Source organism: Gossypium raimondii, chromosome 12, assembly GCF_025698545.1.
Source record: "Gossypium raimondii isolate GPD5lz chromosome 12, ASM2569854v1, whole genome shotgun sequence".
Lineage (NCBI taxonomy): Eukaryota > Viridiplantae > Streptophyta > Magnoliopsida > Malvales > Malvaceae > Gossypium > Gossypium raimondii.
Window position 1 is genome coordinate 15,029,159 of NC_068576.1, and position 16,426 is coordinate 15,045,584.

Below are 16,426 nucleotides of genomic sequence, written 5' to 3' on the forward strand. Positions count from 1 at the left end.
TATTTTACAAAATTTTGCATCACAAGGAGCTAAAATATAAGCTTTAAAGAGCTTTTTACAGTTTGATGCAATATTAGCTCTTCAGAGCATATAATCATTTTATTGTATAACCTTAATGAATGCTTAATTTATTTTAAATAAAATTTTATTTATTCATATAAAATAAAATGAATAAGTATAAATAAAACATATATTAAACGTAACAAATAATAAATTTATGTCACTAATAAATCATTGTGGTTAGATAATATATATTTTATATATCATACCACAACAAAATACAAAATATTATAATGTCAAATTAAAATAAATTTACAACTATAAAAGTTTAAACATAAATATTTTCTAACCTCCACCTCTTATGACATAATTTCATTTGAATTTTACAATGATATGAAATTATCACAGATAAGGTGAATATCCCAAAGGTCATGACAAGTAAGTATTTTTACTCATATTCTACAATAATCATATATCTTAATCAAAATCAAAATTAAACCAATCAATTCTATTAAAAATGAAAAAATATTTATCTCCACATAAAAATCCTAATAACTAAATACGTAAAGGGTTTTATAAATTCATAGAGATACGGATAGTGAATTATATAAATTGAACTTTTAATAGAAATCAAGTCAAATTTCAAAAGAAATTGATTAGATTGACTTACGTTACCATGGATGAGAAGTAGTGATTATGAACATCCTTTGTAATGAAGAAAATAGATCATCCCAAGCAAATATTAAAAACAAACTTTAAAAGTGAATCTTACTTCTCAATTTCATATAGATAACGGTAACAAATCTTTCACCATCCTTAAGAACATAAAGTAAAATAAGTTAATCAAAACAATAATAATGTATAATGAGAAAAGAATGAAAAATAATAATCAGATATGAAATATTAAATAAAAAAAACTTCCTGTAAAAACTTTGCATCTTGTCGTAAAAAAATATTGAAAATCATGAAGGACAAATTTGATCGTCGATAAAAGGAACTATCACTTTGAGCAAGATCGTGCTCATAACGTGTTATAAAATAAAGAGAGGTGGAGAGAATAAAGAACAAAGAAAATATGAAAGTAATAGAAGATGTACTTTATTGATCAAAAGGGGTAATTACAATGTTTTATCAAAGTCTCTATTTATAGACAAAAAAGTATAAAAGGAGTAGAGATCTAATTCTAATAACTATTAGAATTTAAAATACATTAAAACTTTATATTGATCATGATGGACATCCACTTAATAAGATCTTTATAACATAAACACAATTTACAATGTTTACATCTCAAATTCATTGCTTTCAAAATCGAGCTGGACTAATTGGATTGACAATCAACCAATACACTAGTCTGAAACAAGCAAAAAGCCAATTGACTGTGAATCGATTACAAAATACAAACACTAAAGTCAAATATACATTCCATTTGGCCAAATCTGAGTGATCCCTATACGTCTAAGTATGGTTCAAAGCTCAAAGCAATTTAATATTTTTTTTAAACAATTTCATTGTAAGTTTTTATCATATTTCCTCTTTTTGAGCCTAAAACTACTCATAGCCTCTCGCCAATTCATAAATAGGAGTATAATACGCTTTAACGTATTTAAACTCATGTTCTCTTGTACTGATAACAATACCCATACCAATCGAACTAAGTCTCAGTCGACAATGTTTAATATTATTAAAATTATGGTAATAGGTTATTTTAAGTTTGAAGTTTATAAATGGATATTTTAAATTTACTTTTAATATCCAATGGCTGAAGCTTTATGTCACGTGGAAGATCCCGCCACTAAAGATCATAATGTATTCTACACCAATTAAATCTTATTTTTATCAACTACCTATTAAACAAGATTTTTTTTTTTTTTTACCATAATTTTGTTCTTTTTGGCTACATCAATAAACCACTTGAAACTTTTAATTGTCTTTTGCACAAATACATCATTGGACATTTTGTCTCTAGTCCATAAAGTAAGACCTGAAAGAAAAAACCTTTCACTTGACAAGTTACAAATTTACTTGTAAATAACAAACAAACTCTGATGAACGCAAATGTTGGTTCATAATCATACAATTTAGACGAAAGGGTAACTGCGAATATTACCAAATATCAAAGGCAATTTTCTCTAGCGAAGACAATGCCTAACATATACATGATGCAGCAAGCCGCCATGTTTACTGGCAACGTTGAACAAAATCTAATTATCTAATAACACTTTAGACCAGAGGCGGGTACTGCTTTGCTTGCAAGCGGACCCTTCTCTTATATTCATCAGCATCGTGCAAAAGAAAGAGAAAGTATATATGATTAAATGATTATGATTTTACTTTAATTGAAGCTCCTCGAAAAGGGAGGAATACAGAGTGCCATGCCTAGAAACTTTATTGCATTTAGCAACCAATAACCATCTTAAATAGAATAAGGTTTAATGAGTTAGATCGATTTAAAAATGATATCAGGAACGTTATAATCATTCAGTTCATAATCAAGATTATCCAGTCAATGCAAAATCAACTCAAGAAACATACATGTATCAAGATGTTGTACCCTTCAGCTTGAGCAGGATCGGTAGTATTTGGTGCATTCAGCAAGTCCTGGATTCCCACAAGAATCTGTTTCACGGTTATGGCAGGTCTCCAGCCCTATGGAAACAAAAATGGCCTTAAACCTCCAAGATGGAGCGATGGAATCACTCTGATCCAAGTATGTAAAACAACAATCAAGAGGAGAAAATACTTACACTATCCTCATTAAGGATCGAAAGGCAAATAGTACCAGATGGGTAAACGTTTGGGTGGAAAAAAACCTTGTGGAAATTTACACTCTGGAGGCTTGCTATGATAATCTTCACTGAAGTACAGTGTAAGTGGGAAGTAACCACCCTCCCAATTAGTTTGTAACATAGATCAGACATCGAGTTAAGCCAATTGAACTTTTAAAAGAAACACAGCTATAATTGTATCTAACATGCACACATTCTTTCACTATTCTTTTCTCTTTATTCTATACTAACACAAATTCTCATGAGACTGTTTAATCAAATATTTAACTTCTTCAAAAAATTTGTTTAAAATCAAATTTCAAAGATGTAAAATTTGTTTAAAATCAAAATATTGACACAAGCTTTCATTACTCGTTCTTTCACTTCAAACAACTGAAGCAAATTCAGGGATGCAATATTATGTCAAGATCAAAATCAATAGCAACACAAAGTTGCAAAGCAGACCTAAAATTTGCAGCCCAAACTTGTAAGCTTTCAATCTGCAACATATAAATAGCCAGATAACCTCAGGATTTATAATCCTATAAGTAGCCATGCTACTTATTGAAATTGCAAATGCCTTAAGAACCAGGCAGTGAGCAACTCAATTCGAAAAGCTTTCTCCTAGTCATATCTAGAGGTACATGAACAATTTTTAGTTATCAACAGTGGTGAAAATTTTCCAGAAAATAGTCCTCGCCAATAATGTATATAAGTCTCCATTAACATGGAACAAGAAGATGAATGAGGCCTAAGTTCAAAGACCACACCAAAGTTGATTACTATATAATTAACAAATGACAAGAACTTTAAACAATATTGGTGAACCGCTAATAAGAACAACCAAAAATGTAGACAAAATAGACTTCCATGAGTTATGACAGGTTATTAATGAGAAATTTGTGTGTTCATAAGCTCTGCAACTAAGATAGAAGATCTAAAGCTTCAACAACCACTAAACTCCCAAAACAAATCAGGAAACAACATTTTAAGATAGCAATAATGCCCAAACTGCTTTAGACATAGGGGAAGAAGCAAAGGAAGTGAAAATGAATGCAATTAATACTCAACTCACAGAAGCAGGTCTTTTGGCTAGCAGCTATACAATACCAAACAACTAATCTATAAACCATTAAAATAATGTTAACAACATCACGTTGTGATAATACATATAATAGCAATTAATAGGTAGTCTCGACTCCACAGTTCATAGGTCTCTGTTTTCAAGACTATTGATCAAATTATGTAAAGGTCACCATCATAAAATATCTACAACTATTTAACCTATCAACCTGACATAAAAGATTGTTTAGATACAAAAAAAAAAACACTTATAAAAGCCTCAAATCTATTTTTATTTCCTCTTTTATGTACAAAAAAGAATATATCAACTTCCAGTTTTTGTACATGCAGTTCGATATCTACTATTCTTCCCATCAATCATCATTTTCCTAAAACTTTCTAAAAAAAGTACGACAAATAATGCATCTATAGCACAACCTTCAAATAATCACGGTGAAAATAAACCCATCACTAAAATTTTTAGAACCATCAATATCTTTGCAGTCTATGTTTTACAAGCTTAAATCGCATAAGATTAGGTTTCAATTAGATCAATTCATCTCCATCTCTAATATTATCTCAAAATGACTGCCTAATTTAACCAAAATGAAACAATCTAAAACAAAATCATAAATTTAAAAGAACAACACAGTGTCCAATTGCCAACAAGTGAAAATAATAGACAAACCCGCCCGATTTATTGAACCAATAATAGAAAAAAATTAGAGGAACTAAATAGAAAATTTAACTTACCAGGAATAATGACTCAGGTTTCGCAACAAATTCCTGAAATTTCAAAAGAAAAAGGAAATAAAAGAACATCAAAGAAAATAAAAATAATAAAAATTTTTAAACCAAAAAGGAAAAAGAAAGAAGAGAACGGACATGAGGATGGTTTTTCCTCTATGCTTTTCATTCCTTGGCAAGTCGACCACGCGCTATTCCTCCCGACGTATCTTCTCTTACTTCCTCCTACACCTGATCATTGATAATTGATAATTGGTTGGTACACTCAACCCGGCCCAAAAACACTAGGAGAGTTTTGATAAAAATATAAGTTAAAAAAATATATTTTAGCAAACAAATAAGACCCACTTTAAAAATAGGTCAGATTTCGAGTAAGTTTTTTCTTTGAGTTCGACTTGATTTGAATTTGTAAAAAAAATATTGTTGTTTTCTATTATTTTGTTGCCATTTTATTATTATATTGTTATTATTTTATTGTTATTATTTGGATATTATATAACTTGTTAAGTTGTACTTATAATAGTATTATTTAAGTATAAAGATTTTTTTAATTTATTTTTAATTTGTTGGGAAACATTTATTTTAATATTTTTAGTGTATTTGATGTATTATATATTTTAAATTTATTTTTATATAAAAAATAATATAAAATAATTAATACGGGCAGGCCGGGTTGAGCTCGGGTTTTATCTTTTTTATTCGGGATGGGCTTATCAAACAAGCCTAAAATTTTGTTATAGCCCAACCCAACCCATGTTCACCTCTACTCCTTCCCTCATTCTCTTTCTTAAATAATTAATTTTTTATAATAATGAATAATAGCTTAGAGGTGCTCCTGGGCTCAGTCAGGTTTGAGTCAGACTCATATAAGGTATATAAATCAATTTTTTAAGTTCGGGTGGCCTAAAAAATAGGCTTATTTTTTTCAAGCCCAATCTGATTTGAAAACATGCATGGATGGGATGAAATTTATTAAATTTCATTCATCGAATGTGTGAATTTTCAAGTTTGGAAAATCAATCAACTTGCGATGACTTTTTGGGTAAGATCCAGATATATTTGGGTTGAGATGTCTTATAGGGTTCAAAGATCTATTTCTTAGTTTTGAAATACACTTTGAATCACTTGATTTCGAGTTTAGGAGCTCAAGTTATGACCGTTTTAGTGAAGACTGCACAAGTAGAATCTCTAGACGAGATTATTACGGAAATTACAAGTTTCGGGCTTTTAATTCGAGTTTAAATCTTATTAGGTTCGATCTTTAGGCTTATGTTTTTATTTTATATGAGTGCAGTATAGTATTTATTAGGTATTATTATTTTATTGTTTATTTATTCCGAATTTTGAAGAATTTTTAAGTATTTTGAGAGTTTTATGTTTTTAGTTCAAAACTAATTGTTTAGATTAATTAGATATCTTTTATGATTTTAAAAATAATTAGCATTATTATATTATAAACTTTTCATCTAGTCAAAACTAAAATAATAAAAAATATTAGATGCAGTGGTAAGACAGATTATAAGAGAAAATGAAGTTTAAACCTTAAAATAATATTATTGAAAAGATAGTTACGAATCTTGAATATAAATCATAAAACTAATATGAAAAATATTAAAAAAATTAAAAAATTAAAAATATAGAGCAAGGAATAAAGAAAATGCAGCATGATTTGCTTGTTAACGGCGGAACCAATCCAAAAAAACCCACATAATATTTTTTACAGTTATTATGCAAATATGAAATAATCCGGATGCACTGTAAATGGGAATCTTTGAGTAGGTGAATTGTCAGCTTCAATGGTAACTAATTAATTAAGAAATGGCATTATATTTAAAAAGGTTACGTGAGAACTAAACCTGAAATTGATCAAAGGCAAAACGACTTTTGGATTGTAATTAGTTATGGGGTCACTTACAATAATAGTTCCCCAATCCACCAACTCCCTTGCCTCCAACCACCCTGTTTTTCCCCTGCTTTTCATACCACATCATGTCTTGGAGCACCCCCTTTTCACCATAATAATCACTCACGTCAACTAACAATTTTAACATTTATGTTACAATATATTTTTATATAAAACTCGACTAAATAATTAATGAACTTATATATATATATATATATATAAATATCCGAGGTTAATGATAATGTGATTTATTGATAAAATATTGGATTTTCAATCTCAGTAATCAGGAATCAACCGATGGTAATATAAAAACATGCAAGCCCAAGAAAAGTTATAATAACAGACACTTGTTGAATGTATTATTATTATTATTATTAAGTTTCAACAACCGCACAATGTTTGCATAGAAAGAAAACCAACCAACTTTTTAAAAAATGAGAAAAAAAATACTTAATTTGTTTTCCATGTGGTTTAATTTGGATTCTAGAACATTATTAGGTTGTGTGTAATATCAGTTCATGTTGGCTAATCTCTTACATTGCTTCAACCTGATGTATATCCATCCTTAAATCAAACCCCATTTTTCTCTCAATCTTCTCATCAGAAGACCAAAATCTTCTGATTCATTTCAATAGAAGAGGGGGAAAAAGTGTTAAGAAGTAGAGCACTTGTTCTTTTTTTGTTTTTGACAGAGAATCCAGAATAAAATGAAGACCAGTAACAGCAATACTAAGCTAATTCTCCTCCATCCTTATATCCAAAAACAAGGAAGCTCAAACAGATTATGGCTTCTTGCTTTTGTCTCCTTCTTCACCATAGCTTTCCTTCTAACTCTTATATACACCAGAGAGTCGATTACTACTAAAACTACTGCCCCAAGCACAACAGTCACCGGCCCTGCAGGCTCCGCCATTGGTGGTCCGCCGTTGCCAACCACCGTGGTCAACACCCTCCTCCACTATTCTTCAAAATCCAACGATAGTTACCACATGACATACTCAGAGCTCAAGCCAATCTCCGATGTGCTGAGGAAATGTTCTTCCCCTTGCAACTTCCTTGTTTTCGGTCTAACACAAGAAACCCTTCTCTGGAAGTCCTTGAACCACAACGGACGCACAGTTTTCATCGACGAAAACCGGTATTACGCCGCTTATTACGAAGAGTTACATCCCGAAATCGATGCCTACGATGTACAATACACGACCAAGATTAGTGAAACCAGGGAGCTAATAGCATCGGCTAAAGAACAGATTCGGAACGAGTGCAGGCCGGTCCAAAACCTGTTGTTCTCAGAGTGCAAGCTTGGGATCAATGATTTGCCGAACCATGTTTACGAAGTGGATTGGGATTTAATATTGATTGATGGACCAAGAGGTGATGGACCCGACGGACCTGGAAGAATGCAACCCATCTTCACTTCGGGGGTGCTAGCGAGAAGCAAAAAAGGGGGCAATCCAAAGACTCACATATTCGTTCATGATTATTACAGAGATGTGGAGAAGATGTCTGGGGATGACTTTTTGTGCAAGGAAAACCTGGTGGAATACAATGACACGCTTGCACATTTCGTGATTGAAAGAATGGAGGAAAACAGCTTTCAGTACTGTCGCAACAACAATAATAATATTACATCCACAAAAGCTTCCTCATCTTCCTAGTTAAAACTACTTATCCAACTTCATAAAAAACATACAGTCCAAAGGGGTCAGTCAAGATATGGTACTGAAGAAAAAGAAAAAGGAGAATATGGATTATTTATCATGATTTCATTGGAATTTTGTGTTAGATCGATCGACCCTTTTTTGTTGAGGGGGTGTGTGTGTAAGAAATAACCCTTTTTCTTTACAATGAAAAGAAATTTAAGTTCCTTGAATCGGAAGTTTCAGCACTTCAAATTTGTCATTAAGTTCTTACCCGAACTCTCTTCTTCTCCCCTTTGTTTAATTTTGTGCTTTAATGGCAAAGAAACTGATGAAAACCATGGAGTGTTTGTTTTAGGTTTCTACATGGCTTGGAGTTGTAGAAGTTTCAAGTAAAAAAAAAAAAACACCAAAGTTTTTCATAAAAAGGTAAAATTACGAGAATACTGAATTTACTTATTAAATTGTGCGGATTTAATTCTCTATTTTTATTTACTCAATTATTTCTCTACTTTTAAATTTACAGTTTTTTAGCTTTTAATCTAACATTTTCCGTCAAACCCATTAGATTTAATTACGTGGCCTCTTCTAACTTTACACAATCTTTTTTTTTATGAAGAAAGAAGGTAATCCACTGCCTTTAAATTAAGTAGTTCTTACATGTGATTCACCAAATTTATCTTCTAATAAAAGTTTTCTAACAGAAAAGTTAGGGAACTCAAGAAGAGTGAGTTCAACATCAATATTTGAGCCTAATTGAGCTAGCCAATCTACCACCTTATTACCCTCCCTTGGAACAAACTAAAATTTAACTTCTTCTAATTGCCTCTTAGCTTCCATAATTTGTCGTGTAAGTGTCATCAAATTAGTACTCACAAAATTTCCCAATATCATCTCAATAGCATCCAAGCAGCCACTCTCAACAATAATCTTACTGTAGTTTTGTAGGCGAGCCACTTCAAGACCAATTAAAATAACCCGTAATTCTGACTTTAGAGCAGAGCCTCTGCCAATATATTTCCTGAAGCCTTCCAACCAATTCCCAGTAGAATCTCTCACCACACCACCAACCATCAGATAGTGTCCATTCATATTAAAAGACCCATCAACATTAACCTTAACCCATCCACTATTCAGCAGATGCCATTTCAACCTGACACCTTGGTTAACTCCTAATGAACCATAACCCATTAGTGATTTACAGATATTAGAGACAAACAATTCTTCCCTACATACAATCTCATCAGGCAAGTTTGAAACTTGTTGAAAAATAAATTTATTCCTATTCATCCACAATAGTCAACATAAGACAGCAAAGAGTCCCGCATGGGCATCATTTCCCCCAAAACTGCCATTCAAGTTGGTAATTACCCAATCCAAAATATCTAAATTAAAGAAGTGAGACAAGTAATTTGGGGGTATTACCTTTTCCCATACCTTAGCTACAACAGATCAATCACGCAGGTTATGAATGATTGTTTCTTGAATATCCCCACACATGGTGCAATCCTTTAAGGGAGACATATTCCTTCTATTCCTTTCAAATTTTGTTAAGAGTTTCTAGTGTATAACTACCCAGAGAAAATGATTGATTCTTGGTGGTAGATTAGTCTTCCAAATTCCACTCCAAATATTATCCCCTACCTGGTCATCCGTCTGTACTAAACTGTTGCATACCGCTTTGATGGAGAATTTCCAAATTCTATGACTTTGCCACAGACAAATGTCTCTCCCGACCATTTCACAAGGAGGAGGGCATACATATAGTCCAGGACATCTTTACCAACATACTACTGAAGTGATGACCAGTTTCACTGACCATCCGCTTTAACCATATCGGCTACCTTGATTTTTTTCTCTCTATTCGAGTTGGCTAACATGTGCTTTCGAATCGCTCCCAATTCAGGAACCCAAATATCGTCAAAAAAATCCACATCTTTCCCATCGCCTATGCTCCAAGAAATGTTTTACCTAAATTGTTCCCAAATATTTGATAAAGAGTGCCAAACATAAGAACAACAAGGCTGATAAATAGATTTGGGGCATCGATCCATTATCTTATATTTCTGTCGCAACAAGCGTACCTAAAAAGCATCCAGATTGGTCGTAAATTGAAAAGCTACCTTCATAAGAAAAGACCGATTTTAGGGGGGGTCATTTTCCTGAAACCAAGACCCCCATAGTTCATAGGTTGGCAACATGTGTCCCAATTAACTAAATGCACTTTCCTGGCATCTCTTGTGGTGCCCCAAACAAAGCTCCTAATAATTTGTTCAATCTTGTCACAAACACCTACAGGAATCATGGTCGATTGCATAAAGTAACTTGGGATGGCAAAAATACTGACTTGGCCAAAGTAATTCTATCAGCCATAGAAAGGAGTTTAGCGTCAAACCCATTAAGCCTCTTCTGCACCTTATCTATAATAAATTGGAACGTACTCTTAGTGACTCTCTTATGGAACAAAAGCATTCCAAAATAGATCGCCAAGTCATCCACTTCCTGAAAACCCAACTCCTTACTAAGCATCTCCCTAACCAATTTATCAATGTTGGCTGAAAAATGAATTTTTTTTTCTGCATTCATTTTGTGACCTGAATACAAGCAGGATTGGTGAAGGACCAATTCCATGGCTACAACAATTTTCTTACTTGCTTCTCCAAACAATACTAAGTCATTCGCGAAAAAAAAGATATGATAGAGGAGGCTCTCCCCTTTCAAGCTGAACAGGTTTCTAGGTAGATTCAGTAACAACCAACTTAATAGCCTCACCAAGCTTCTCTGTAGTTAACAAAAATAAATAAGGAGAAATAAGATCCCCTTGCCTTACTCCTCTTAAGTGGAGAAATTCTTCTGTGAAACACTCATTCCACAAAATTTGCATGGACATAGACGTAACACATCGCATAATGACATGAACTAATGTCTCGGGAATTTGGGTATCTAAAAGTGTATATTCAATAAACTCCCATCTTAATCTATCATAAGCCTTCTCCATGTCAATTTTGATTGCCATCCATCTTTTCTTCCCTTTTTTGTGCCGTATCGAATGAATAACCTCTTGAGCAATAATTACGTTATCCATAATATTCCTTCTCAAACAAAGCTAGTCTGATTAGCTGTAATAAGAGACAACATGATAGGTTTGAGATAGTTCACAATTACCTTTGTTTGGACCTTGTAAGGCATTGTATATAAGCTTATGGGTCAGAACTGAGAGATTGACTCTGGATAACTTACTTTGGGTATTAGTAGAATCAATGTTTTGTTAAGAAAAGATTCAATATTACCTCATTCAAACACCCTTTTAACCATCCACACCAGTGACTCACCTACAATATTCCATTGGCTTTGATAAGATTGGGCATCAAGTCCATCCACCCTCGGTGCTTTAAGCAGTGCCATCTCAAATAAAGCATCATGAACTTCTTGATGCGAAGGAATTCACCCAATGGAATTCAATAAATCTTGTTCAAGAATGGAGAACATGTTCTGAATAGGAAACCGACCCATACTAGACGCATCTTTCGTAACCTTTTAAAGAAAAGAATAGTTTCAACTTTCAACACTTCCTCGTCATAGCACCACTCTCCATTAGACGATCTTAGAGCTTTGATCTCATTAAAATGCCTCATTGAGTTAGCCTTACAATAGAAGTATTTGGTGTTTTGGTCTCCAAGAGTTAACCACTCACTCCGCGCCTTTTGTCGCCAAAGTCTTTCTTCCAAGTCCATAATTCATTCAAGTTCTACTCGCAATGATTTCTCAAGATTAAGAAGATTTTTAGATTAAAACATCTTCAGTGCTCTTTGGATGCCATCAAGTTGGTTCGTCATTTTTCTTTTTCTCTTCAAAATGTGCCCGAAAACATCCCTATTCTATGTTATCCCTGTTACCATAAACTTCTCAACCAAATCTTCTAACTAGCTCTCACTATTTCAATTCCCATTAACCATATAACTAAAATTACTATGAGACAACCAACCACTTGAGAACCGGAAAAGACGAGGGGAATTTGTTTTTACCTTGCTACCAAATGAAATCGAGAGTGGGCAATAATTAGATTTGATTCTCAGCATATGGAAAACAACAATATTTGGGAACATTAGCTCCCAACAAGAATTGCATAAGGATTTATTAAGGCGTTCAAATATATTCCCTTTATTCCAAGTGAATTTGGGACCTTTAGATTCGGGATCCTTCAACTCACAGACTAAACATACCTGTTGGAAAGCTGGATAACAACAACCCTATTCGAGCCACTTTTTTTTCTCATCCTCATCAAGCAAAGCATTAAAATCCCAGTAATCAACCAAGGGAGATTATTATTTTGAGCAATGCAGCTTAGGCCATACCATAAATCCTTCCTCAAATTTCTACGGGGACTCCCATAAACACCTATAAAGAACACCAAATCTATAACATCATCAAATTTAATTTTCATGCGAATAAACTGCATATGATTAACCATAACTTCGACACAGATATTATCTTTACATAGAACCCAAATTCCACCTGAATATCCCACAGCTTCCACTTGATGCGAATATGGCACACCAATACTTTTAATTGCTCTATCAGTTTTTAATCCACTAATTCGGGTTTCCATCAAAACCACAACACAAGGATCTACTTCACGTAAATACTCCATATTTCTACCAAAATTAGGGTGCCTAGCACCTTGGTAATTTTATAAAAAAATTCTTGACATTATAAAAATCAAAATAAAAACGGCCAAACCTTTGAGGGCACCATCACTCATCTGACGAATCGTCCATGAGTATCGCGTCGCTTTCACCCCATGGACCACTCTCGATGGTCGACCTTGAATTTGTCCATTGTCAGCTTGGTCCAACACCACCAGTTCTGTGTTCCCCTCTCACGTATTCACAACTTTACCCTTCACTTTCAGACGATCCACCATTCCTTAGATAACCTGTCAACCAGGATCCATGCCAGCTAGGACATCAAGATTATCCCCATCTCCTCTAGACTTAGAGCTCAAAGTATTATTACTCCTATTTTCCTTCAAAAAAGAAAAGAGTGTAGAATGAGGAATAATATTTTTGATGCCCAGTTCATTTCCCATAACAGGAGAAGAACCAATTAGATCATTTGAGTTTTAGTTTTCTTTGAAATTATGAACTGAGTGAAATTTTCGATCCAATATTCCTTGGTTACCATTGGTACCAAATGTAGGTAGCCTAGACCCCACTTTCAACCCAATCTTGAGAGTTCTAGAACTCATCCCAGTCTTCTCAATTCCACCCTCTGATTCTCTAGTCTAGGCCCACCCACAGCCTACTTATTAGCCTACCTTTTAACATCTACAACCCATTTTTTATAGCCTTTATCTTTAGTATTCTTCCTTTTATTACCCCCATCAAATTTTCTTTCATTCATAATCTTTGTAACAGATGCAGTGAGCTTTTCTTAACCCTCACCCAATAATTCAGCAGGTAAATTAACTATTTGTTCCTTCTATTTCCCGCAATTAAAAATACCTACACCATTCTCATCGAGATCCAAAAAGATTGTTTCCTTTTCCACACTCTTGTCCATCATCGTTTCTCTAATTTTTTCTACAACTCTGACAATTCACAATCATCCACTCACCGAACCTTTCATTTTTAACCCGTTCTTAAATTGATCCTGTGTTTTCATGTTGGTCCAATCTAACAAGATCCTTAGCTTCACCCGATAGTTTCTCAATATTCTCCATTATCTTTGATTGATCTCCATTATCTTTGATTGAGAACAATCTTCTTTCAAGAGCCCAAAGGTGCCACAGCCAAAACAAATTGTTAGAAGATATTCATACTCCACTCTATGGATCCTGCTAGTGATTCTTATTTTGGAAATGAACGGCTTGCTTAAGTCGATTTGAACTACAAATCTGGCAAACTGACCCCCTACTCCTTTATCCGTCATTAAATCAATTTTGATTACATTCCCCACCATTTCATCGATGGCTTGGAGAATACTTCTCTTGTACAATGATCTTGATAAACCCTGTATACGAACCCATACAACAACACTATGAGGGAACAATTGTAATGGAGAAAATTACTTTGTCCAAGGTTGAACCATTAGATACTGTTCATAAATCACCCATGGACCATTCGAAAGAATGTTACTATATTCCACAAAAGATTCAAACTTAGCTAGAAAATAGTCATTTTCAATATCCATAAGTTGGAATCACATAGATGGTTTCCATAACGAAACTTTGTTCCATAAGACATTGTATCCTATCTTCCCCCTCAATGTTTGATGACCACATTTTTTTACACGCTCTCCTCAGTTATTGAATAGGTTATATTAGAAAAACCAATTAATGGAACTCCATCAATATTTTCATTTCTTATATCACCATCCATTAAATCAATATCATCATTTGCCCACTTATTATTCAGAGAATTATTCAACGAATTCAAATTCATCACTGCATCTCTAAACGAGAAAGGTTTAGAACCCATTGGCTTCGTCTACTCCTTCCCTCCTTCGTCATCAGGAGGGTCCTCTTCTTTTTTCCTTACTTTTTTGACCGTCTAACCAGGAAGACCCCTCGTATCCTCGCTCATACCGCTTTAGAATATTTTGAAATATTTTTATTTTTAGTAGTGGTAACTTTACACAATCTTTGATTTCAATTTTTTAAGTAATGGCAGTAAGGTTTCACTTAGTTTTCACGTTCTTTGTTTTATTTTTTTCGAAACTTTTGCTCCTTTTTAAGTGTTAAGATTAAATTTTGAGTTTTACATTAAACTTTTAACTATTTTAAATCCAACATGTAATTACGTAGTGATAAAAAAATTTGTGTAACTACATCTAATGGAATTAATGAAAAATGTTAGACTAGGGACTAAATAAATGCAACTCGAAAGGTAACAAAATAATTTTAAACAAATAAAAATAAAGAGACCAATTTCACACAATTCAATAAGTACTATATTTAGAAATTTATCTAACAAACAAAATTTAAACAAGGATTGCAAGCAAAAAGAAGGGACTAGAAATAACATTTCCTAAAAGCCAACAGGTGGAACAAAGAATCGGACTTTGACCATATGAACAAGATTAATAAGTAAATAGTATGAGTACTAAAATCAATAGCGGAGCTTTCACTCCAATCGTTCTCCACAAGTTAAATGATTCCATTAGGTGGATCCACAAAGAACTTGGTTTCCAGTGTATCTAAGAGTAGCAAATTGGCCATTAAATTAGTTGATCTATTAGCAACTCTACTAATGTGTCGGACTGTGACCATCCAAGGCTTGAAGCAAATTCAACTGAGATGAAGTACTAAGGCATCTTCAGTATCATTACTCTACTACCTCTATATCAAATTCTTAAAAGACAATCAGTCTGTTTCCATTTCCACTTTCCTAAAGCCCAATGACAATGCCAACTCCAATCCTTCGATTATTGCCTAGACCTCAGCTTCAGGAATGGAACAGAAGCTTGACCTCCCACCAAGTCCTTGAATCCACTGTCCATCATGATCCCCAAACGGACCCCTAACTATAGCTCTCTCCCTGTCATCTAAGACAACAGCATCAACATTAAGCTTAATCCAACCAGTTCCTGGCCATGTCCATCAAGCAGTCCATTAACTCTATGTAACTTGAATATAATATATGAGGAAATATATTTAATTTTTTATTCAAAAAATTCATAATGACTAATTAATTAAATAACAATTCAAAGAAATTAAATTTATTCTCAAGTCATTTTTTGTACTTAGCGAGAGGTTAGTGGTACATGCGATCTATTTGTCTTCATTGTTTTCATTCATTTCATATTATTGGTTCTTACATGCAATTCGTTTCTGGTTATCTCGAGCTAGTAAAGGGACCGATTGGGCATATATAATCAGGGCTTAAATAATTTGTAATTAAGTTTTAGTTTTACGCCTACTAATTACAACATTATTTAGTCACGAAGTTGTTGCACTAAAGTATCATGACCGAACTCTCCCTTATTATATATCATTATAAAAACTACTTAATAAGTGCTTGTCTAATGACCTTGTCATAAGTGTGTTGCCCTCATAGAAATGTCCTTAATCTCTTTGGGATAAATTCGTTCTCCCAGTATGATCCTATTTTTTCTCATGGTAACCATTACATCTTCCTTCATAAAAAGTCAATGAGAGGATATCATTTTCCTTTTATTGGGCTATGAGTTCCAAAATTGTTGAATGATGCTATATACTACAGAAATCATATACCCGATGTACTAGCTTTTGGTTCATTATCTATTTGAACTCGTGTTTTTAGTTACATCAAAGGATATGAGTCATG

At 33.3% G+C, this 16,426-nt stretch overlaps 2 protein-coding genes across 4 annotated transcripts; one reads left to right on the top strand and one right to left on the bottom strand.

Moving 5' to 3' along the window:
• Nucleotides 1-2,309: 2,309 nt before the first annotated feature.
• Nucleotides 2,310-4,858, bottom strand: LOC105763381 (SUMO-conjugating enzyme SCE1-like). Of its 3 annotated transcripts, none has more exons than XR_008192014.1 (4): nt 4,716-4,858; nt 4,584-4,616; nt 2,748-2,857; nt 2,310-2,649 (listed from the first exon to the last, which is right to left on the bottom strand). XR_008192014.1 is itself a non-coding variant. In XM_052625633.1 (4 exons), coding segments are annotated over exons 1-4 (309 nt in total). In that variant the 5' UTR covers nt 4,718-4,858; the 3' UTR covers nt 2,310-2,517. The 3 variants fall into 3 exon arrangements, 1 of the variants encoding a protein (XP_052481593.1); XM_052625633.1 differs by having other exon boundaries at nt 2,748-2,889; XR_008192013.1 differs by having other exon boundaries at nt 2,310-2,857.
• A 2,166-nt stretch (nt 4,859-7,024) lies between these two features.
• On the top strand, nt 7,025-8,368 carry LOC105763382 (protein IRX15-LIKE). The gene has a single exon (XM_012581618.2). The coding sequence runs from the start codon at nt 7,188-7,190 to the stop codon at nt 8,136-8,138; it is 951 nt and encodes a 316-aa protein (XP_012437072.1). The 5' UTR covers nt 7,025-7,187; the 3' UTR covers nt 8,139-8,368.
• The last annotated feature ends 8,058 nt before the right edge of the window (nt 8,369-16,426 follow it).

Excerpts from the sequence above, each read along its gene's own strand:
- LOC105763381 (XM_052625633.1), bottom strand. Across the intron at positions 2,890-4,583 it reads AACCTGAGTCATTATTCCTG|GGTGGTTACTTCCCACTTAC; the intron begins GTAAGTTAAATT and ends ACTAATTGGGAG. Across the intron at positions 2,650-2,747 it reads CGATCCTTAATGAGGATAGT|GGCTGGAGACCTGCCATAAC; the intron begins GTAAGTATTTTC and ends TTGTTTCCATAG.
- LOC105763382 (XM_012581618.2), top strand. The coding sequence starts at position 7,188 with ATGAAGACCAGTAACAGCAATACTAAGCTAATTCTCCTCCATCCTTAT.